The sequence below is a fragment of the Protopterus annectens genome, chromosome 7.part1, assembly GCF_019279795.1.
Source record: "Protopterus annectens isolate FY-2018-M chromosome 7.part1, PAN1.0, whole genome shotgun sequence".
NCBI classification, from domain to species: domain Eukaryota; kingdom Metazoa; phylum Chordata; order Ceratodontiformes; family Protopteridae; genus Protopterus; species Protopterus annectens.
In genome coordinates, this window is record NC_056740.1 from 167762018 (window position 1) to 167788094 (window position 26077).

The 26077-nt window shown below is 40.3% G+C and overlaps 1 protein-coding gene across 1 annotated transcript in view; it reads right to left on the reverse strand.

Moving 5' to 3' along the window:
• Positions 1-26077, reverse strand: part of RBSN (rabenosyn, RAB effector) — a gene marked incomplete in the record, with an annotated part of 650407 nt that overhangs the window by 406325 nt on the left and 218005 nt on the right. Inside the window, 1 exon segment of the mRNA XM_044078624.1 lies at positions 20092-20192. Coding sequence (XP_043934559.1) covers positions 20092-20192 — 101 coding nt within the window.

Sequence of the window (26077 nt, forward strand, 5' to 3'; positions counted from 1 at the left end):
GGAAGGGGGAGCAGATGCCTTTCTGACAAAGCTTGGCTAGGTAGTTCCTATGGAATTTAGGGACTGGGAGTACAAGGAGATGATAGAGATCCTATGGTTCTTTGCTTTTCTCTTGCAGATTTTTATAAAGTTCTGCAGACCACTTACCAAAGAGGAACTTTCTGTCAAGAGGAGCATCCATGATTTTGTTTCTGAAATCATCCGACAGAGGCTGTAGCCTTGGGCAGAAGTACCTATGTAGAACAGAAGCACATGCAGCTGACCTAGCTGATGCTTCTGTAGGATTGTAGCTGTATTTGATGGAATGCCTGGCAACTTGTGCTGCTAAGGATAGTTTTGAGGCCATCTGTGGTTTACTTGGAGAATCAGGCATAGAGGAGAGCAGATTAGAGGCCTGGGAGACTAGGTTGAAGGCATACTATACCATAAGAGTCTGGTAACTGAGGACCCTAAAAAGTCAGGGTTAAGAAAGTGTAGTTGATCTTTCCTAATCTGTCCATCAACTTGCTCTCTATCTCATGGCAGTAGTGAAGAAAAGGGTAGCTGCCTAAAATGTTTGTCTGCTGAGACAGCAATCACAGCTGGGTCTGTCATTGGTGGTTAAATGAAAAATTTGAAATCAGGCACCTTGTAGAACCTGTCTGGTCTTTTTGGGGCCTGTGGCTGAGATACTGAAGTTTTGGAAGCAGAGGCAAAGGCATTTAAGTATGCTGGTATTACAGGAGGGATAGCAGAGGGTGAAGGGGACTCCATCTGCAGTTCGAAATATCTCTTGCACCTCTGTCATTTAAGTAGAGTCCCATTTAAAATATTCCCTCATTTTGGAGATGGTCTACCCAAAGATTATGTCCTCAGGTAGCGAATCCCCCTCCATGGAATCCTCATCCAGAGAGCAGTATTCCACGGGGGAAGCCAACTGTGAAGTGTAGGAGAGGGACTCATCAGAAGAGGTGTAACAGTCTTCCTCTTGAGCATGTGAACGTGGCACAAGGCCAGCAGAAGCAGGCAAGGTTGGAAGGGCAGGCATCTGTGAACCCACAGGCCTCAGGGCCATAAGGGCCTGAAAAAGGGACTGGGAGAATGCCTGCCAGTCCAGCTGATCTGCTGAGGAAGATAAATGCTTTGTCTTCTAATTTCTTTTGAGGGAAGGAGTCTTTGGTCCTGGCTGAGTGGGAAGAGGCCTGGTATGTGACATCAGACCATGAGAAGGAATGTCTTCCTTTAAGACTGATAGTAACAGTGGCCTTTCGGGCGGGCCTGGTTCCCCCCAGACACTGGAGATAGGTCGAAGATACCTCCACGGACGTGCAGGCTGGAGAAACAAGGGTAGCTTCTGAAATTGTACCCACCAAAGTTGCCAGTCCTATCGGACATTCCTCAGTCCCTAAACCAGAAGTCTGTACTCGGAGGCACAGTGTTGGACCTAGATACCTTGGCTTTCTTAGGTGGCTCACGATGGCCGGTTCTGGTTCCATACCAAGGGCTAGGCGTTTCAGACGTTGGTTTTCCACAAAGAGTTTAAGGGCAGAGAGATGACTGTGCAGTGTTTTAGGAACAGACAACTGGCAGATTGTACACGCTTTACAGTTGTGAGTTGGCCCTAAGCAAAACCAGCAGAGGTCATGGCTGTCTGTGCAGGATTTGCCAACCGCACTTACATTTTCCCTTCCTAGATGACATGGACAGAATCAGTTAAAAAAAAAATTTAAACAGCCTAAGCTTAGCAAAAAGTTAGAAGAGAATCCCCAACGGGGTACTTATCTTTATCACAGTCAACAGCGGAGCTGAATGAGCAAGCTGACATTTGACTGGGGCAGAGAAGTTCTGAGATCTTTGCATGTCACATTTATGGCCCACGGTTTACGGTCCCAGTATGCGATGTCCCATGCACCTTACAGCAGCCAGGCTAAGCTTTTGTAGATGAGCCGGACGTTTGGGTCGCCTGAGGCAAAGGACCCCACACTTTTACTTGTGGGTGACCAGTGGAGTGATTTCTTAGCTTTTTTAGCCAGTTTATGTTTTTTTGGCTTTTCTGGTGTTTACATGAGGCAAAGAACCCCACATGCTAGAATACTGCAATGTGAGAATAGGACATCCAAAATAACCCCAAAAATGTTGGTCCTCAATAAATAAACTCCTCCAGCCTGGCCAAACTCCCACACGAACCCCAACCACAAACACTATAAACAAAACAATTTAACACACTTACTAGTTATATACCATTACTTACTAAGGCCAAAAGCAAGGCTCCTCTAATTATCCCAATAGCATCCAATGAAACCAGTGACACCTTTTCCTTCAAACCCATCCAAACTTACACCATAAAAAGTTCCTCAAACTTAAACCTACAACCCTTGCAGCTGATAACTTGCCTACAGAATGCCTTAAACTAGTGGTTGATGCCATCTCCTATCATATTTCCATTCTGGTTAACCACACTATCAAAGAACATTACATTCCCAAAATATGGAAAATATCATACATCATCCCATTACACAAAGGCGGCAACTCTACTGAACTCTCAAAATAAAGACCAATAGCAATACTCTCAGCCAGAATACTACAAAAATGTATTCACACCCAACTCAACAACCTAAATACACAGCACGATTTCTGCCCAAATCATAGTACTACAACTGCCCTTCCAAGTTTTACAAATTCAATTAACCAATACAGAAATGAAGGAAAACTACTGTCATCCATCTTCCTAGACCTGTCCAAAGGCATTGTCCAATCAGAAACCCATTACTGAACTCTCCAACCTTAGACTCAAGTCACTCATCTTTTTCTTGGTTCCATAACTACCTAACGGGCCAACAATAAGCAGTTAAATGGCACCACGAACTCTCCCCTCTCTTGCCAGTTACCATGGGAGTCCCTCAGGGCTCACTTCTAGCACTCTTCAGTATCTTTACCAATAAACTTCACACTGCAACCCAATTTGCCTCAATAGTCCAGTATGCTGATGACTCTGCACATCTGTTTTTGCACCCACCCTACCACAACTTCAAGAAATGACATCTTTCTCAGCTGTCAAAACCTGGCTAAAAAATCTCACAACTGATCTTTAAAACTACACAAAACTAAATGAATGTTCTTTGGACCCAAAAAATCTATAGATTGTCCATCCTCATTTCACATCTATTCCTTCAACAATACCATAACAGTAGTATCTCAAACAAAACTGTTTGGTGTTCTAATTGATGATAAAATGAAGTTTTACCACCTACTTCAGATTATCAAAGAGACACGCATGAAAATAGGACCCTATATAGAATAAACCATACCTTACCAATAATACAAGAGAGTCAATTGCCAGAACTCATCTACTCAGTTATATGCCTCCCCAATTTTTACTAACTTAAAGAAAACAATAGCAAAAATAGAAGCCTGCTACAACAAAATTGTCAAATTTGCAACAAACTCCCCACACAGATCCCATCACTGCTCTGCACTATAACTTAACTGGTTAGAATTACTCTACTACCTAACCTATACCCAACTTATTAATACCAAACAGCCTTATATACCATCCAGATAAATGCCCTGCTCTCAAAATCTACTGTAACCCTACGCCAACAGATAGTTCTTTTATTCCTCTAACAAGTCTCTCCTACAAAATTACCAAATCTACTCCCAACTATAAATCGCCAAAATCTGGAATTCTACCCTTCAAACCTATCATAGCTACAGCTAACCCCTCGTATTTCAAAAAGCAACTTAAAAATGTCACCTGATCAACATCTGGCTATGTGCATGCTCTAGTCTTGTCTAAACCCATTCTTAAACCATGATATTTCCATGCTATCTTCTACACACGCTGACATCTCAACTCTACACTAAACAATCCTAACCCCAGTTTTCTCCTATCAAACCAACAATGTACTAGTCTCTCTTACTCACAACATACACCCAATTCATCTATCTCCTGCCTCTCACTCTACTTGATACACATCCAGCTTCACTTCTCTTCCTCTCCATCTTACACTACAACATAACATACCTCACCCTTAACACTCTTCATAACTATTTCTCTCTCACCCTAAACCCATATCCTACCTATTTGTCTTGCTTAACCTAACCCCCTATCAAATCCCCAGTACTCTCTTTTCATCACTTATCTTTCTTCCCCCGCCTATCTACCACAAAATTCATACCTGTACACACATTTTTCCTGAATGTATTAGGTCTTTTCTGAATGCTCTATCAGCTATGGGCTAACTGTAAATTTCAAATTCAATGTCAATCTTGTATTACTCAAAATTTAATGTGCTGTTAGTAACATTACAAATTTCTCATTTCAATTTCTACTGTTTTCTTGTGGAGCTTTCTCCCCAGGCCTCAGCTGAAAAAGGGCTCCTGCCCAGTCAGACTTTCCCAGTCAACAACAAATAAAACAGACAAAAAAAGTACACAGGGATTTTGTTTCAGAGTTTTGACACAGCAGGAGTAGACAGTCTCCAGCAGGGTTGGCTTACTGATACACAGGAGTTTGTTCATAGGTTCATACTAGGCTATCTGCCCTAGGGCATTTATAAGCCTAGCCAGAGTGTGTTTGGCTTTCGCCACCCATTTTAAATGAATTTTGCTATGCCCTTTTTCGAGGTTAGTATACTGTGCCTCTGTCTAACAGTGACACAGAAGTGATACCACTTCTATCTCCCATCCACTCATCAAGATTCCTCTTGAAGAGAGTCAATGAGGGACTCTGCCTAACCTGTACTGGGATTTTATTCCAGAGTGAAGGGAGCCTCTGGGTTATGAATCTGTCCCTCCAGCATGTCCTATTTATTTCAGTGCTGAGGTTCAAGTCTCTGGAGCGCATAGCTCGATGGGATTTGGATTTTCTGAGATGCAGCATGTCCATTAATTCCGGGTTGGACATGGCTTTATAAGTCAGGCACAGATCGCCTCTGAGCAGGCGGTATGCCACTGAGTAGAGCTGGAGTTGCTTTAACCGGGCAGCATATGGCATCTGTTTGAGCCCTTTGATCCTCTTGGTGAGGTACTTTTGGGGTCTTTCCAGTTGCTGCAGATGTCTGGTAAGGTACATCCCAAAAGGGGCATTGTACTCAATTATGGGCCTGATGAGGGATGAGTAAAGAGGCACGATGACCTCCCCTGATCTAGATGTGAATCCCTTCATGATTAGGTGGGCTATATGAAATGTTTTTCTAACCACTTTGGCCACATGGTTGTCAAATGAGAGATTGCCATCAACTTGGGTCCCCAGGTCCCTAATTACTTCTTCCATACTTAATGGATTACCACCTATGTGGTAATTTGTGGGCACTTTGTTTTTGCCAAAGGGGATGACTATACACTTTTTGGCGTTTAGCTTGAGGCCATGGCTCTGGCACCAGTTGTCTGTTTCTATGAGGCCCTTTTGGAGGACGCTTGTATCGGCTGGAGAGTCGATTATAGCGCCCAGTTTGCAGTCATCTGCGAACTTGGTCAGCCACAGTCCTTCCGTGTTAGCCTGTACCTCCGAGAAATATATACCGAACAAGAGAGGTCCCAGGACTGAGCCTTGTGGGACGCCACTTGTAACTGGTTTGGAGTCTGACATGGCTCCAGCAATTCTAACCATGTGGGTTCTGTCCTTGAGCCAGTTTGCAACCCATCTAGTGACATAGGGGTTTATATTTAAGCTGGTGAGCTTATCTATAATGCCCGAGTGGGGTATTGTATCGAAGGCTTTTGCAAGGTCCAGGTAGGCTGTGTGGACCACCTTCCCCTCGTCAATGGCCTTGGTGACTGTCAAAGAAATTGACCAGGTTTAAGAGGCAGGATCTGCCCTTAAAGCCGAACTGGGTAGGATCCAGTGTCTGTAGGTCCCCAATATCTTTATTTATGAGGTCCATGAGGATCCTTTCCATAGCCTTGCAGACCAAGCTAGTCAAGCTTATGGGGCGATAGTTTCCAGGATCCGTTGAGGCACCGCCTTTGTGGAGAGGGACCACTGTTGCTGTACGCCATTCTTTGGGCACATATCCTGTAGTAAGGCTGAGATTGAACAGTAGTTTTATGTTTGGGTTTAGTTCTTCTTGGAGTTCATGTAGGACGCAGCCCAGGACACCTTCTGGTCCCATTGATGCTGTGTTTTTTGCTTTGGAGAGGGCGGCTCTTACCTGAGCATCTGAGATGTCAGGGGGACAGCACTCTGCTGGGATAGATATTTGCCCTTTTGGTGGGGAAGGGGGGGAGAAGTTTGCACTGAACCTGTCAACTAGGATGTTGGCAATGTCTGTGGGTTCGGTGTATTTTTTGTCATTTTGGACTAATTCTGAGCATATCTAGGAATTCCCACCCAGGTTCCTAACATAACTAAAGAAAGCCTTGCGATTATCCTTAGTGTCCTGTGCAATTTTTCTCTCAAAGCTGGCCTTAGACGATTTTATGAGTGCCCGTAGTTTTTTGCTAATACTGATCAGAGATGCCTTCCCTTTTTGGGATTTTGCTCCATCATGTAGTAGCTTCCTCCTTCTACTGTAAAGTTTGCTTATGGCTGGGGTCCACCAGACAGGATGCCTAACTTTGGAGGATTGGGTCTTGGTTTTATTTGGGATTGCAAAGGTCTCTTGCAGGAGAGTTGTGTTAAATATTCTTGAGAAATGTATCCATACACAAATTATGCAACATACAGCAAAGCACAACTTACTCTCCAAGACCCAGAAAGGGTTTACACTCAACCACAGCACTAATGCTGGTTAATTATTAGGAGACTATATGAGGCTGTGTACACTTATTAGCCGTGAGACTATATGAGGCTGTGTACACTTATTAGCCGTGACTAAGTAATATGGTGTGGAAGTTCGAAGCAGTAATTGTTTTAGTGTAACACGGTGATGTATTTTTTGTTAGGGAGGCCGGTTGCAAATGTTGTTACTTTGTAGTAGTTAAAGGCCAGTTTTATAGGTAGAGTTGATGTTTGTATGTATGGGGAAGCATATAAAAGTGAAGGAAGGAAGTAGGTTGATGCTAAAGTAATCTTAGCAGTATTTGTCAGGTATTGTTTGACTCTATAGAGAGGGAGGCAAGTTTCTGATGAGTTTTCTTGATGGAATAAGGTATGTGATACTCAGACTTAAGGCTGTCATTGATTATGACTCCAAGCAGTCTAGTTTAGTTAACAGGTTGTATTTTATTATTATCAGAACTAATATGAAATGTGTTTCTGAATAAGGTATTGTCTTGGGATGAATACTTTTTTTGTGGAGGGGAGGGGTTGAGTTTTTATGCCAGGATTCAATGACAGTGAAGGAGTGTTGGGTAATCTGTGATTTTGTTGTGGATGGGACATGATAGCCGTGGAACTATGAGAGGAAGGAAGACCTGGGACAGCAAGTACAGGTGGAATAAGGTATTGAATGTTTTTGACAGATCACAGAGAGAGGAAACTTAAGTTGGCCTCATTCCTGTTTTGGTTGACAATGTTGTCGCAGTTAAGATCAGCGATAGTGGTGCTATGGTCGAGTGTAAACCCATGCTGGGTTTTGGAGCAGAAGTTATGCTTTGTTATATGTTGCATAAGCTGTGTATGGAAACATTTCTCAAGAAGTTTTGACAGAGGTGATAAAATTGCAATGAGTCTACAGTTTCAGTTCAGCTGAGGTATCCCCTTTTGGGAAGGGGTACTATGAAGGATTGTCTTCCAGCTAGAAGGGACAGTTTAAAGTGACAGGTTGATCAGAATGGCAGCAGGGAAGACTATTGGGTTTGCAGCAATTTTTAGATATTTGGGGTGAAGGTTATCAGTGGCTAGGGTTGTTGGCTCTAGTTTTTAATAGCTGAGGCTGGCACTTGGCAAAAGCTAAATGACTGTATGATTTTCAAGAATGGGGGGAAACTAGGAGGTTTGGTGATCACTGATCAGGGGAGAAAAAAAAAAGTGTGTTGAATTCAGTGGAGATGGAATCACTCATTTCAGAAGTAGCAGGACACGGTGTGATGGCTAGTACAGAGTGCATTACCTTCTTTAAGGATGACCAGAATGGCTTGGGATTATGTTAGTGCTTATATTGGAGGTTGTTATTTGATTTCTTGTCTTATTTAACATGAATGTTGTGAGGTTTCTAAGAAGTCAAATTTTGGGAGGTATACTGTGCTTCATTTTTACATCATCCTTCCAGGCTTTGTCACTTTGTAGCATGAGAGATTTTGGCTCTTATTAACAAAGGTGTTATATTAGCCTTTATCTATTTTTTATTATTTATTTAGAATTTCTTTAGGAAAGTGTAGTTGAAAATGAGTAAGTTAGTGCAATAAAAATAAAACCACTCCTGGCAGTAGGATGACACTGTAGCAGGATCCTAAATATCCTCAACTGCCTTGGATGTGGGTTGGAGTTAGTGCGGGGGAAACAAAGGTAGGTCCAGTGGACCCAGTGAACAAGTAGAGGACCTTGAGACCAACTAATGGCCAGCTGTTTGAGTAAAAAAAAAGTATAGCTAATGTATACACACTACACAGAGAAAGATAATGATGCAGTGTAGCATTTTCCTAAATACATTTTATTTACAATAATCACACTGTTTTCCTTTAACCTGTTCAAAAAGGTTAAACTTACATATAGTAAAGATAACCAGACGATCACAATTCATATAACCTCACTTAACTCTTAGAAAATGCACAATGACTAAACATGTAACAAATGATAAACCCATGGGGAGAGAGGGGGAACCCAAATTGTGAAGATAGGAATGACTCAATCATTACCCAACATGGGCCTCTACTATGAATTCAGCACTACTAGGAAACCAGCAAACTGTCTGAAGGACAAGTGCAGACCACTGCGCTAGTTGGATACTTGTTGGGGAAAAAACATCTCCAAGTTTTCATCCAAAGAACAATTTATACTGCTTGGTGAAAGTGTGAACTGAAGAGGCTGATGCTTTACAAGTCAGCACTGCAGAAATTCCTGGAAGGAAGGAACACAATGGTATGCGTGCTAACCCTGGAATATACTCTGAAGGATCCATAAATATGAGTTTGCCCACTGACTTAGAATAGAAGCAGCCTGTTTAACCAACAATCCCATTATGAAATGGTATGATTACCCACAACCCCCTTTGCTCGTCAAGAAAAATAGAACCCGGCCAATTTCCTCTTTGGTTCTGCAAACTTTATTAAATACAATGTTTTTCAATTTACTGATCAGGCTTAAAAATGGGCTTACGTACAACAAAAATGACAGCCAATACACAAGACTATCAAAATATAGACTTTAACAATGTTCATAAAAGCAGTGGATAAAACAGAATCACATGATACACTAAAAGCTGCTTTGAAACTACATGGAAATACTTTTAGGTCAGAAATATTTAGGGAATTCATGAGTAGTTCCCCAAGGAGGGTTCATCCATAATCTAAATGGTAATAAATTTCACATATCGACTGCATCTGGTCATGCACCTGCTCACTGATTCAGGGAGCAGCTGAGGCTAATGGGTGCTTTGGGTATTATAAAATTCTGGATGGAGTGAATTTATGCAGCAGACATGCACAGAACTACAAAAATATGGATACCAAATAAATATGCAAATGAAGTGATCTGAAGTTAAAATGTAATGAATAGTCTCAAATCAAAGTCACTGATATCAGTACTTTGCTATTTTTAACAATGAAGAAAAATGTGTGGAATGAACTTTGGTTATAAATGTACAAGAACTATTAGTAACAAAAACATCTTATAGGTCAAGTTCAACAATATCACTTAAAAGCAAATTGGATCTAGCTAAGTTACATTTTAAACACTCAAACTAGGTCTACACCTAAACACCTAATATTACAAATACCAATCTGTGTACAACCAAAGTCGCCAGTGGAAAATAGTTTTAATTTACTGTGGTGAAGACATTACAGCGGTAGTCCTGAAGTAGACCGTCAACAATGGGATTCAAGTTTAAGGCACACAGAGTGGCAATGAGTTCTGAAAGTCATATTCACAAGTGCTCTTTGTGATGAAATACAAATCAAACGAGAAGCACATTACAAGGATATCCTACTGCAGCACACATACTGTGTTCCACTTTCATAATTATATTGCATCATTTAAAAAAATAAAGTTTCACAAGCAGCACATTTCTCTGGTTTGCAATGTTAAAAATAATGAATAAATATGATGCACAAAAGTAAAAAATAAAGACATCACAAAATTATACATTGTACAATAAATGTTAATTACTTTTCAAAAATGAGCTTGCTGATTGCACATCCCAACCAGCATGCCTATTGTAATCGACAAAATGCTAGTGGGAACAAGTCTGGCCACTGAAGTACTATTGAGCACACAAGTTTTCACTCCCAAGACAGAATTTCATAATCAAATACAGAAAATGAGAACTAAACTAAGATTACACTGCCCAAGTTCACACAAACATTAAATATCAATTTCAAGAAATAAAAGTACAGTCAAGTATCCAAACTTGAAGATTAAGCACAAAATCCTTTCCCAAGTGCTGAAAAACAACATTCACATCCTAGCAAAGTCCAGCTATTACAAACATCAAAAACTAGCAGATATATACACTAGGATTCAAAAAAAAAATTGCTGTGCTGCTATTTTGTACTTGCTCATGTAAGCTGCATTCAAGCACAACAAGGCTAGTCTTTCATGTAAAAGGCAACTTTTGCAGCTTTGTTGCCACATAACTAGCAAGGTTCTGACAGTGTTAGGATGCTGAGCAGCGAACACCTACAAGTACTCAAGATCACAGCAATCTGAGATACTCAAGCTGGAGCTGTAGCATTACTAAGTAACCGCGTACAGCAAAATGAAGCAGTCATGATATGAGCTGTACTCTGTACAGTAGGGCAAAGGCAGACAGGAAACAGATAGAGAGATCATATAGGATGGTGCACATTGGGGGGGGGGGGTCAAGATCATACTTTGAATGGAAAGGAGCATCCTAATTTTATATATATATATATATATATATATATATATATATATATATATATATAGAGAGAGAGAGAGAGAATGGGAATGGAATATACATGTAGGAAAAAAGCTACTATCCAAAGAGGGGTAGGAGAGTTTATGGGGAGGGGGGTAAACAAATAAGAAATAGTACTAACAAAAACGAGTAGGTTGCAAAAACAAGGTCTTTACCTCACATGCACAAGGCTCGATCCTGACCTCCGGCCAATGCCTGCTTGGAGCTTGCATGTTCTCCCCTTGTCTCTGTGGGGTTTCTCCTACCTCTGAAAAACATGCAGAGTGTTTCCATTGCAAAATCAATGACTGGAGCTGTGGGCATGGGTAGTTGTTGGGACAGACAGGAAGAAGGTAAGAGGAAACAATGACTTCCAGCAAAGAGGTGAATAGATTGTGTGACAGAAGATCTGAGAATCAGGCATGTGTCTCGAAGAAGGCAGGGGTGTGGCACTGAATTGACAGATGGTGACAGTTAACATGACACTCCGACCCCATGTAGAAACTAGGGTTGATGATAATATTCAGTAGGTTGTGCACACATGATGTAGGTGCAACAAGGATGGATATATACATATAGGCAGTGCACAAAGTGTTATGGGGAGGGTTGGACCATACACAATAGTGGGTATGACACAGTGGAAATGGAGTGACACCTGGAAGGGGGCAGGGTGGAGTGCTGGCTGCTTGAGCTAAGAAACTGAGCCTGAAGGGCAACAGACAGAACCACTCCTAGCTAATGACTGCATGCAGCTGATGGCATGGACTTTGGTATCCTGGGAGAAACTAATTAGTGGAGCCTGCTGGCCAAGTGAATCTATGATCCTGAATCTCTCTACATGGTCAAGCCAGTAATTCTAAGGTCTCTAAACCAACATCATTGATAATGCTGGAAGGACATCAGCCATCCAAGTAGGGAAGCCCCATTCCCATCACCAGTCCCATCATGGGTATGTACAGGCTGAAGGCAAGAAAAGACAGTGGTGCTCATATCACAGAATGGACACTGAATGTCAGTGCTAGGTTGCTGTTAGCATATCAATGTTCTCATGTAAAGGATGAGTCAGTTCCTCTGGGTTTAATTTCTCTATTATGACTGGATTGGTTCCCATAAGTCAGGGTATGATTTGAGTTCATGAAACCAGTATCGCAGATATTAGCCAACAGTGCTCTTCTCAGCACCTTCAATGTTCTCAGAATTGCCTCCTCCTGTAGTTCATACGGGGTTACAAGTATTGGTAGCATATTTAAGTATGACTGCAAATTCTTTACTAATCATGTTGTACTTGACTATTACTAGACCTATCTTGGTATCTTCCACATTGACAATTTCTGCTCAAAAGTCCTGGTACTTTAACTGTCCTTTGGTATATATGATACTATAAATCACGGAGTGTAGCAATTAGAATGATTAAAGCCACTTTTGCCTTTTTCTTGGACTGCTTTATCTGGTTTTTTTGCATCTGTTTTTTGAACTATTATCAATGGGTGATCCCATGTAGATTTAATCTTCATCACTGTTGATAATGCTTTGTGATTCACATTTCCAATGATACTCAGCTACTTCTACAATGGAATAGCTGCACAATACCCAGTGGGCCTTTCAGTATATAGACCCTCAGAATCACACTTGGCAACAAAATGTGTAATGGTTTCCAGAAGCACAGCTGGCTCAACCAGCACCCTGTGCTAGTCCCACAACCACTGACCCACCTTCTCAGCTCTTTGTGTGAACAGCAACAAAAAAGGACTTGTGCAAAACTTGCAGAATGCTTCCAGAATACAGTACTCAACCTGCTCCACCCCCACCTTCATGCTCTTTAAGTCTCTCTTGGCTTTTTCCCGGTTAGGGGTCATCATAGCGGATCACCCTTGTCCGCTCATGATTGGCAGTGGAGTTTTACAGTGTCAAGTTGCCAGCCCGGCGCCCAACCTTCCACAGAAGGCGCACACATGCACTCACGCCTAGGGCCAATTTTAGCATGTCCAATCCACTTACAGCATGTTTTTGGGGGTGTGGGAGGAAACCGGAGCACACGGAGGAAACCCACACAACCACAGGGAGGAAATGCAGACACTGCAAAGAAAACATCTCAGCTGAAGATTGAACCGGAGAGCCTCTTGCTGTAAGGCGACAACGCTAACCGCTGCGGCCATCCAAAGTGAAGAGCAAAAATAAAAATCTCAAAATGACTACTACATAAAAATCCAACTGGTAAGCACTTTCATTCCCTTCATGGAACTTGTTCAGACTAAGTTGTATAATAAACAAACTTATTTAAATACTTGAGAGCAGGTTACATTCCCAAGCCAGGTTGGAGTTATTTTCCACTACTGATACTGCAGTACAGCATGGGGAGGGGTTTATACTCCTAAGTGTGCCGTCCTTTGGATGAGATGTCAAACCAAGGCTTCATATTCTTCATTGCTCTGTTCAGATTTCCCCTATTCAATGTGGATACCACCTCTGGTCTTTCCTAGAAAAGAGGCCATTGTTGACAGGGTTAGTCCCACTAGACCAAAGTAGAAAACTAAATGACAAAATCCAAACCGTTCACAAATCTGTGTAGCTTTGGAACTATCAGACCCTCCCCTATTTTCTTTTTGGTCTCCTTCACAGTCCTTAGATTAAAAAAATGCAGCTCCTACTTCAGCAGCACTATTCATACCCTGATAGCTCATTAAGGCCTCAATTTTTTTTTCTTTTAAATAACTGACATCCTACCCATAAATATTCTATTTTCCTTGATGACAATCTACTGGACACCAGTCCCTGTGGTTTAGTAAATAGTGGTGCTCTTCAGCATATATTAATTATGTGGTGGTTGTGTTGGGGTAGGGACAGTAAAAGCACTGTCCAAGTTCCTATCCTGTGCTGTCTCAGCCTCATTTGCTTCTTCATGTGTCTTAATATTTCCAATGACCTTCAGCCTTCTTTGCATGTGCACATCACCACAAATTTCTAATTTTTGACTTTTACTGTTGGATTCAAATGGTCAAACAAGGCCATCAACCAGTACAGTCTGATTATTATTTTTAACACACTATTTCCACTTTCTGCCTTCTGAAACAGAAATGACTGATGCTGACACCGGCCTTTGTTTATATATACTAATATTATGTATAGATGTATACATACACAGAAACCACACCACAGTGCAAAACAGCTTAAGGGGGTTTTCGTCACATGGTAACGCATACCACACCCATAACTGGGGGTGGAAGTGCCACATCTACATTTAGAATAATAAATTGTAAAAGGCTTCCACATTTTGCAGTAAATAGCAAAACTTCATTTGAGCTCCCTTTGCACCATGAAATATCCTATAATCCTCAGAAGCGTCACAGCTGCCTCCATCACCGTATGAACTAATGCAAAACAAAATGACATCAACTTATTTGTTATAGTGACGCATACAAGAATTTAGAAACAAGTATAATGGATGAACAGGGTATGCCCCAAAGAGAAACAAAATACACGAGAAATTCACACACAGAAATGTGTAAAAAGTATGTGGATAATTAAATATTCAAAATTGGTCAATACTGTAGGAAATGCCAACCACAAGTTGTTACAGCAACAGCCAATATTAGCTACTGTGCAATATCTGAGGATGTATGGAGAATTACCTCTTTATAAATAGACACCAGCATTACTATAAACATGAATATGTCAAAGCCCAAAATCTCTTATAATTCAAATATATAAAACGACTAACACTTTACAGTAATTCCTGCTATAAAAATCAAACTAACACCAAAAGCATCTGTGAGGTGTGTATTCATTGACAGCACATAGCACTGACAAGATAACAGTAACAGCCAGATCAACACACTATTCAAGGCCCTGAGAAGCAGGATTTTGAGTATGCAATAAACAAAAACACAGAAGACTATTTTAGACTGGCAAAGCAATACACTATAAACACTTTTAAAATGTAAATCCAGTTCCCGCACTGCAATGGAAAAAATTGCTTTAAGTGCCAAAAATGTCCTATTACAAGTTCATGCAAGCAAATGGCTATGGCTTTCATAATTCAGGGAAAAACAGTGAAGCTTTCTGTTAACTAATGCAATATAAATAAATTGTTGAGGCTGTCCTGCCGCCGAATAAGTCTGTTGCAGGCTTCATTCTCTTACAGTGCATGCTCTGACTCATGCCCATCATTAGAAAATAACTGCAGACTTTATTATTTCAAAAAGCAAAGAGTAGAAACTAGAATAAAAACAAATTCCATCACATCTTCCAGTGGAGATAATGGAAAACAGTGGACTGTGTGCAAACTGTGGTCAAAAATGCTGAAGGTGGTTGCGCCAATAACTAAAATAAAAACACACGGTAATGAAATAAAAATAAGACATTGGTGCTTTCCCACCTAAATATAGCTAGGAGTGGGAACAATTAAGGTGAATTTTAAAAATAGTGTGGAAATAAAAGAAAGGGAGCTATGGTTAAAAAGTAACAAGAATATATAGAGGAACGGACAAATGTTAAAGTATTGCAGAATGGGAGAATCTCACAGGACAGAAGAGGATCAACTGCAGAATGCCAAGGAGAAAATGATTACCTCGATAATATATACAAATTTAGAAAAATTGCTGTTAAGCAACTATTTTTTGATAACACTAGAGCACAAAAAATTTTAGAATGACTCATGCAACAGAAAGTAGAAAGAGCTGTAACCAGGCTTAGGGAGCCTATAACAAGGAAGGTAAGAGATCCTGTAGAGATATTAGAAATATTTTGGAAATTCTATGAAGTTCTGTATAAAGCAGAGAAATCTGTAAATCAAGAAAATATACAAATGGAAATGTTTATTTAAGAATTAATTATGCCACAGTTAGAGGTAAATGAGGCTTAATTACCAACAGATAGGAAGGGAGGAGATAAAAATGGCTATGCATAACAAATCTACAGAAAAGTCCCCAGGAATAGAGGGTATTCCTGTGGAAGTTTGGATGCTAGGAGGGAAAAAATAAAACCTTTCAGATTTTTTTTTAACATTTGTTTACTGGTAAAGTCCGACTGGGCCAGGAACCCATTTTCAGTGGAGGCTCAGGGAGAAAAGCTCCAAATGATACATGAAAGTTAAGACATTATACATGAACAAGAAAACAGCAAGTATTAAAAAGCACACATTAAATAACAATAAGTACAGAGAGGTAGATAATAATAAAGCATGTACTAGACAGGCAATATTAAATGTGATCTACCACTACTTCCATTTTTTTTCAGGTAGGATTAAAAAAAGGGTGAGAGTCATGCAGATGGTCAGAATATAAGAAGCAAGCTTTGTGGTGTAGGATGGGAATAGTTAAGGGCGCTGAAATACATTAAGTGTCTTAGTTCGATATGGTAATGGTTAGTGGATGAAATTCATGGTCTAGGGATCTATATCAGTTAACAGTATTTTAAGAGAAGGCTCATTTCAATAATAAACTATGATTATAAAAAGTACTCCTGTTGAATGCCTAAAAGAATTGCAAAAGTAATGCCAAAACTGATAGATATGGATCTGTGTGTTTGTAGAGGGGAAGCAAGCATCTGACAATAACAGAACACTGATCCAGAGGGAAGCAGAATGTGAGAAAATACCTTTTTATTGGTGGGTCTTGATGCAGAGAAAGCATTTGACAGAATAAGATGGGACTTTGAGCAGGATAATGGAATAATTTGCATTTCCTGAAAAAAATACAAGGTTGATTAGGAGGATACAATAGGGATTAGAGGCGAAAATTAAAGTAGGCAGGGTCCTCTCTGATAACTTCTACTTGAGCAGAGGAACCAGGCAGGATAGCCCTCTTTCCCCTTTATTTGCATTATATTTAGAACCACTGCAAAGAAAATAAAGAACTTAGAAATTCATGGATATAATTGGTACGGTAGTCAACAAAAGCTGTCTCTATTTGCAGATGATATAACTTTAAACCTGACAAAATGAGAAAGACAGTGTTGTGGAACATTTTGAGACTGTTTCAGATCTCTTCAGGATACAAAACTAATGAGGCTAAAACAAAGGCAAGAGCAGTAAATTATGCACCCACATATGAATTGGTTCAGCAACATCCATATTTATGGGGACGTGATAAAATGAAGTATTTAGGAGTAAGGATTAAAAATGATTCTGGTGTGGCAGCTAAGGATATGTGGGAAGAGACTAAACCAAGGATAATATAAAAACTGAGAAAATAGAAGCTTCGTTGTACAGATATGGATAACAAGATACAAGCAGTTAAAAGGTTTTTAGTCCCATAAGTCTTGTACACAGGTCAGGCATATTTTTATCAACCAGAGAAGTTGTTGTGGATAGCAATTAAAAAGCTGAAGGACTACCTGGGAGGGGAAGACTAAGAGTGGGATAAACGGATTCTTCCAGTAAAACAGGGCGGATTGGGATTACCCCATTTAAAAGGGTACTTCAGAGCTACACAGTTAAGACTCCTATACACAGCACAAGCAGAAAACTATAATTCAAAGTAGAAATTTAAGAAACCGGGGTGGGGTGCTCAAGAAGCAAGGACAGACTGGAATTTTGCATGCAGGCCTTTAAGGAGAACAACAACAATCATGCAGAATGTTACATCTATAAAGTAGCAGAAAGTGTCCTAAGAACTAAGCCAACATGAGAATGTAGAAAAGAGAGACTCTGCTGATAGGGTAGACAATAGGCAAAAGGGGGCTGGAATTTACTGGAGAAAACTGGCAAAGGAATCAATGTATTGGAAGCAAATAACTAGAGAGGGAAATAGGATAAATTCATGGCGTCTTTATCAGTCTATTTGGACTGCAGGTTAGAGACTGCCTTCCCTATCAAGGATTGATATCAGAGTAGAGGCAAAGAGAAAGAAATGGGGGGGGGTCTTAAAACTAAAGACCAGCACTGGTAGAGTTTTTAGTTGAATCTAAAACAGAAGCTGCCATTAAAAGGGAATACTTAGTACAGAATATAAAATATTGTATGACAACTATAAAGAATCAGAAGAGTTAAATAGGATTGGGAAGAGAGAATGGATAAGCAATTCACAAAGAAACAATAGGAAGATATATGTATGTCTCCCACATATGCAACAAAATTTAGAAGATTGAGGATTTTTGCTTGGAAATGTTTAGACATTTTTATACCCCAAGTAGACTCAAAATATTTTTTTCTTCAGGTAGATAGCAAATGCTGGAGATGTGACAGGGAAGAAAGATGTAATTGGGAACATTTTCTGGGAGTGCAGTGAGTTGGCGGACTTTAAGGACTCCCTGTGGGATGAACTGTGGATATGCTGGGTGGGCAGATTGGTGTGACAAGGGAGATTAATTTAACTATAATACAGAACCAGAATTACCTAGACATGGTAAGCCCTTGCTGTGTCCAATTATGGTGGCTGCCAAAAAAGCAATTACTAGAAAATGGAAATCAAAAGCTAAACCAACTATACTACAAACAGTGAATATAGTAACAGAGACAAAACTGGAAATGAGATCTTTAGAAAAGGGTAGGAGCAAACTACATAGGAAAAATGGGAACTGTGGGAACAGAGGAGGAATGGGGTTTAAAAGGAGGGAGGACTCAAATGAGCTGTGTGATTTGAAAATGATTGGGTAGATAAGTGATATATAGTGTTTTCAACTGGGACAGTGTCAGTATGATTTGCGATGTAAAATGCTTGCAACTAGGATTGTGTCTGTGTGGTTTGTTTTCATTTATTTATATGTATGTTGCCTGTTTCATAAGTGATGGTTTAATAAAGAGGTTTCTTGTGTAAAAAGCAGGAAGTGAAGAATTTATGTAATGTTGCTTAGGTTATATGATACATAGCAATATATGTGAAGTATAAGGTTTGTAAATGTGAACTTAATACAGTTTGATTACTTTTATATAAATTTAAATTTGCCTATGTCACAAGCGAGTCATAACTGAATGACTGCAGTACTCAGCGATTTACCAGAGAACCAGAAATTTTATGAAGAAGAATCAGGGACTTTAAAAAGTAAATGGAACAGGTTTCTGCATCAATGTGCATTTTCCTAATGATATTTACAAAACCTGAATGCCTAGTATTACTGGCAGACTGCAATCCCCAGCGATTTCACAAAAAATACCAGGGACAGGGCAAAACGATGAAAATTCAAGATGTTTTGCAAACTCAAACAGTTGTAAAAATGTTTTAGGCTCCGTTTGGGAGGCAATCAGTATTAAATGCTTGACATTAGTGTCAAGAATATTTAAGTTTTTGTCCTGTGATTGCTTGCCCAGTATTCCCATGTACTTCTGGACAACATAATTTTTGTATTTCTAGGGTTTCCTCTGATGAAAGTTTTCAAAAAAAACTGTTGCTTATTAAGTATGTAATGCTATGGCCGCAGTGCACAGCTTTCAAATTATGCTGCAACTGCAATGCTCTGGGCAGTATACAAACACTATGCAGTCCAGTGTTCTCCATTATTCTCTCTTCATCTTCAGTGCAGCACTAATATCCCTGAATTACCAAGTGATTAATACATAACATACTGCCCTACTTGAAAACAGCATGGTGCAAAGACCCACACTAGAGTTACTCAGCTTTGCGATTAATCCTGCTTCTTTCTACAATGCACATGGTTACTCCCACAATTTTACAATTTTTACACTTGCATTCTCCTCAGTCTCTTTTCTTGAGAAAAACTAAACGCAGAACACCAAATCAGTGTTTTTCACATCTCTGGAAGCAAGTACTAATACTTTTTTCTCCCAAAGTTTCCCCTTTGACTTTTGAAACTTTTATTCAGACTTTTTATTGTACTTCTGTTTTAGCAAGAAACAGCAAACAAACTTTGCTTTTGTAAAAAAATGACTTACTTGCAGGTCTACACTTCGCTAACTATAACTGCCAAGTTCCATCTAATTTTGTCTGTGCTACCCACTCATCGGTAAATATTACAATGTCATACTTGCTGTAATATGACAAATGTAAAAACAATTCAAATTTTACTGATGAGGTTCTTCAGAAAGCCAAGATGAAATATTCAAGTAATGGTTTATTCACACGTGGATTTCTAGACCAAGTTAAGGGAAGGAAAAGCAAGAGAATAAATACGAACATTTAAACACTGATGATTTTAAAAGTATTTTTCATTCTACTTTTCAATAAGCACTACTTCCAAAGTAAAACTAGAGATAATTTACCTTTTCTAACCTGATTATTAATTTGTTCACTTCGATGATACTGCGATCAATTCTTGCTGCACGGTGTTTCTTGAAATTATTAAGGTGACTTCTCATTGCACCTACATAAAGCAAAATATACAAAATTTTAACTAAATCCTCTACAATGAAAACTATCAAATGAAATAACTTCTACGTCAACTGTTATGAAATGAAAGCTGTATAAAAATTAAACAGTAAAGGCTGTTCGAGAATTTCAGTCTATGGCTAATGCAGCATTAAGGCTTCAGTTTAAGCATACACAGTCCTACAACCTCACACTATAAAGCAGTGGTAGACAAGCGTAGGAGTGGCTCATTGTACTCATCACCAGGTAATAGCCAGTAAAGCTGCATGAAATTCTTAGCCTATTTTATAAGGCAGGAGTTGCATTTCTAAAGAAAGCTATAAGGTATGCTATTGAATGACAAATGCCTTCTAGTACTATAGAAAGTGGACTACCATAAGGATGTACAGAATATGTACCTTCCTGTACATATATTGCGGCTCGGGTTTTAGACCCTTATAAGCATTATAGCAATGCTGCTATCAGGTGCAAGCTTCACCTGTGTTGTGCTGGTTCTATATCACTGGTGAAAATGTCAATACAAGCACATCTTCATTTATAGACTATTCCAAATTTTAAGCTGTCTTTTTACTACATGTATACACTAAGAAAATCCAATTTCCATGATAAAAACTTCCAACTTTTACAGATAATTTTGCAACATACATTTTACATCACAAACCTTATTAAAATGACCAAAATCTGTAATTCATCACCTTTTCACTTCATACCAATAATAATCTAAAATGTATAATCCAACAATTTATGTTAACAGACTATAACCAAGCACGGTTCAAGCAAGATCTTTACAGTGGCTGGATGTATCTGGGGTACAGATACACCTTTGCTCCATGATCATTAGAGGCAGCTCATCTATAAAAAAGTTAATCATGCAGCTCACTTTTTTATTTTGTCTTTCTTTTGAGGCCTGGATGAGCCCAACAGTAGTTACTTTACCAATAAATACTCCCAGTGGTACAGTAAAGGAACAGGAGAATAAAATATAGTAAAACAGCACAGTAAAACTGTAAACTACACTCCTTACAAATTCTCCAGCTAACTGGTGATTGAGAAGAAAATATACCTGTGTACATACAATACACAGAAGGAACCCCTACAACTCTGAATGCGATAAACATTTAAACCTTAATTACATATAATAAACCATCAAACCCAATTCAAGCACAGTACCATGAAAATACAGGGTGGGAGATCAGCCTACAAATTGGATCCCATTCTTCAAAATTTATTGCTGTGCTGAATGATCCTTACAAGTGTACCATGTTTACTATACGAAACACTACAGCAGGAAATCATACCACTGGAGGAGTACTAAAGCACTACACTCCTCTGGGCAAATTATCTATATTACAATTTGCAGGACAGCCAAATGGAGCACTCCTTTTAATCTAGACTGGACATCCAAAATGCAATGTTTAAGAAAATGTGTGAAATCAAAGACCAAGTATCTGCATCACAACTTCTTACCGTGCATATCTTGAAAACTGCTGACCAAGTGGAGTTGGCCCCAACCTCTCTAGTCAAAGATGTACTGCAATTATCATAGCAAAACATGCAAATAGTTAACCACTTAGGCTCACCCAGTGTGGTGAATGGGCGATTCTGCTTCCCTTTCATAATAGGATCATTTCAAGTCCCATATAGAGTGGCATCACTTTACATGCACTTTTTTTAGCATGGTGGTTATGTTCTGGTCTCCAGTAGCAGAGCTCCAGAGTTTGAGTTCTATGTTTGAGAAAGTAAAGGATTCACACCTGGCAGTTAGTACACAGGATTAAGGCTAAGGACTGTTAAATAAGCTGCTATCTACAGTACACAGTTTGATTCCTTCAGCCTCCAGTATGCAGCTCTGAGCTGTTTAGTAAACTGGACAGTGCTCTGCATCAATTGGGAAAACTGCCAGGCTTAACTGCCTCCTGGACAGCATGTTTAGCAAGCATCTACGAACCTCTCAACCTAGTCTGTCTGATGGATTTCATTCCCTAAATACATGTGTTCTACAAGCATCCATGCAATGCAAAATTCTTTAAAACATGCTCAAAAAGAAAACAGGTCATTGTGATGAATGTTAAAAAAAACAACTTCACAGACACTTTAAACAAAAATGAGATCCAAACTGAACTACAATAGTGTAACACATACACTAAAAAACATACCAAAAAGTCAAGATGAGTGATGACTTTACACAGTGTGTGTAAATCAGTAAGACCCTTTACTGACCTACAAAAATGAGATCATAACACACACTGATCCAGTAAGTGTAACTTTAAAGTCACAGCTACCATGTAATTACTATATTATCTAAACACATCTGTACATGTGATATCATCATCCTTGTGGAAAACGTAAGACTCTTAATGCATTACAGCCTGTAGTTCATAACTCCCTCTCACTAAACTTACTGCAGCCAAGATAAGGATCAAATTTCGATGGCTACTAAAAGTTCACAGTGGTGTACTCATTAGCATCGCTACTGTCAAACAAATGATTCTCAGTATGAATCCTTGTTGGGAGCCCACATGTCCTCCATGTGCCTGAGTTTTTGCATATGTCCGTTTCCCCTCGCATCTCAAAAACTTGCAAACCGGAGAAAAGGCATTTCTCTAAAATGCCCCGAGGTGTACGTGCTATGTCCAGATGGCTTAATAGTTAAGTTCTTCATCTCTCATGCACAAGGTTTGATCCTGACCTCCGACCAATGCCTGTTTGGAGTTCGCATGTTGTCCCTGTGTCTCAGTGGGGTCTCTCCCATGTCCGAAAAACATGCGGAGTGTTTCCATCTCAAACTCACCAAAGAATGGAGCTGTGGGTAGCAGCACAGACTATACATGGTGCCCTATAGGGGAAGTGCTGTACAGTCCAACCACTTTGGGCATCTAATGTGGTGCACAGTAACCTCAAGATAGGAGAACTTGAATCACAGACTTTGTGCCGTGGCAGGTCTAGCCACTAGACGGTGTAAAATATGGCTCTAGGTGATTCAGTCATGTTGACTAATGTCGGCAAAAAAATGGGCATGGGTAGTTACCGGCGATAAGTAGGTCGAGGACTCTGCCTACTCGGACTCACGCCAGGGACCCTTGCTAATAGTGGGAAGGGTACATATGCCTGCCATAAAGCCCAGCAGCCCTGGGTCAATAAGCATCTGGGTTACCTGGGATAGCTCTGTTGAGCTAAAGCTGGACAAAAAACCAACTAACCTACCAAACATGAACTGAGAATTGCTACGCTTAATGTAGATTCACTGAAGGGAAGCAGCTTGGAAGTGGATGACATGATGATATGGAGGAGGCTGGACATCCTATGTATCCAAGAGATGAGATGGAAGGGCAATGCAGCAAAGCCACTTGGCTTGGGATCCAGACTCCACTACTCAGGTGGGGGACAGGCTAGAAATGGTGTAGGAATTGTGGTGAGAGAGAGGCTTCAGAAGGCAGTGAGGGATACAATCAGAATTAATGATAGACTTATGGCAATCAGACTCCAGTGTAATGATAGGGCAGTATTCATTATCACAGCCTATGCCCCACAGCAGGGTTGTGATAGTGAGGAAGAGTGCATTCAGACAGTAGTTGCAGGATGTATAGATAAAAAGTACAGTTTTGTACCTACCATAAATGTAGATGTTTGAAGATCCACATTGCTGCAGTCCTTACTTATGGGTAGTCCGCTGTCCTCGGTCGGCCCGAATACCAAAGTATTAGGCTGACGTCGGTCATGGCGCTCAGAACTGACATCAGAGCGTCAGGGTATAAAAGCGCATGACCGACGTCATATCCTCAGTCTTTTCTTGCCCCAGATGTCAGAAGGCCCTAAAAAGAAAGGCCACAGCCCAAAAACAGGATACCTCCCAAAAACATGCCCAACAACAACCATCACCCAAACCATATTACCATGCCAAACTACAGAGGGGAAGGAGGGAGGGTAATTGGACTGCAGCAATGTGGATCTTGAACATCTACATTTATGGTAGGTACAAAACTGTACTATGTTCTTCATCTCACATTGCTGCAGTCCTTACTTATGGGTAGAATCCCAAAGCAGAGGTAAAGGGAGGATGGCAAAATCATAAAGCATTAGGGGCTGCTAAAATGCCCTGTAATATAGCAGAGGCAAATCCAGCCCTAGACTTAGAATAAAGAGGAAGGTGGTAATGCTTGGAAAAAGTATGTACTGAACTCCAAGTGGCTGCTTCCAAAATATCTTTTGTAGCTACCCCTTAGAAAGGCAGTAGAAGTGGCAGTAGCTCTAGTGGAATGAGGTCTGATTCCAGCCGGAACCTCCTTACCATGATGGGAATAACAGAAAGAAATACAAAACCCAATCCATTTAGAAATAGTTTGTTTTGAAACAGGTTTCCCTGAGAACCCAAAGCAAAAGAAACAAACAACTGCTGAGACTGCCTGAACCCCTTGGTTCTGCTCAAATAATAACGTAACTGTCTGTGAATATCCAAAGTATGCAAAATCTTCTCCCCTTTATTTTGGGGTTTGCATAAAAGTAGGCAAATGAATAGTTTGGTTCAAGGCCACACTAGAAACCACTTTAGGCATAAAGGAAGGATTAGTACGCAAAGATACCCTATCCTTATGAAAAATCAGGAAAGGTTCCACTGCCATAAGGGCCTGTAATTCAGAAACCCTTCTTGCAGAGGTAATGGCCAACAAAACAGCAGTCTTCCATGATAAATACTTTAACTCGGCAGTAGCTGCAGGCTCAAAAGGTTGTAGAGTAAGTTTTTCCAACACAAAATTGAGATCCCAAGCAGGAGTAGGAGCTCTACGTGGGGGTCTTATGTTCTTTGCCCCTCTAAGAAATTGCTTAAACAAAGGATGGGAAAACAAAGGAGGGTCACAGTCATAGTGAGCCGAAATGGCTGCAGCATGAACCTTTATCGAGGAGAAAGACAAACCCTTGTCCAATAACTCAGTAAGATATTGAAGAGAAACACTTAAATCGGGCTTGGAAACATCAAAGTCCTTCGCTCTGCTCCAAAGAAAAAATCTCCTCCATTTATCTGCGTAAACTTTCCTTGTACTAGGCCTTCTGGCCTCCAAAATAACATTCAAAACTTGCTGTGGAAGCTGAGACCCTCCAGGGTCTAGAACAGAATATGCCAGGCTGTGAGATGCAGAGATTGAATCTTGACATTGAGGAAGTGATTGCCCTCCTGAGACAAAAGATGCGGAATCAAAGGTAGAGGCCATGGAGGCTCCCGTACTAAACTCTTCAGTAGTGGGTACCAGTGCTGTCGAGGCCATTCCGGCACTATCAGAATCATGGATGGCTTGTCTATTCTGGCCTTCAGGAGTACCTTGGGAATGAGAGGCAGAGGTGGAAAGGCATAGACATGAAGATTGCTCCAACTGAATGATAGAGCATCCACCTTCCAAGCTGTGGGATGAAACATTTTTGTGCAAAACTTTGGCAACTGGTAATTTAGTGGAGAAGCGAACAGATCTATGTCTGGAGTCCCCCATAACACTGTCAACTTTTGAAACACATGAGGATCCAGTTTCCACTCGTGAGGATCCACAATTTGTCTGCTCAACACATCTGCTAAGGAGTTCTGTGCTCCTGGTAGAAACCTTGCCTGAAGATTGAGTTGTAAACTGAGAGCAGTCTCCCACAAAATCATCGCTTGCCTGCAAAGAGGGTACGAATGGGTTCCCCCTTGCTTGTTGATGTACCACATGACAGCAGTGTTGTCTGTTTGAATCAACACCTGTCCTGGGTGAAGTAAATCCCTGAAAGCCATCAATGCAAATTGAACTGCTAACATCTCCTTCAAGTTGATATGCAAATGTTGAAGTCTGACAGGCCACGTGTCTTGCACCCATTTTCCATTGAGGTGTGCTCCCCAAGCCTTGTCCGAGGCAT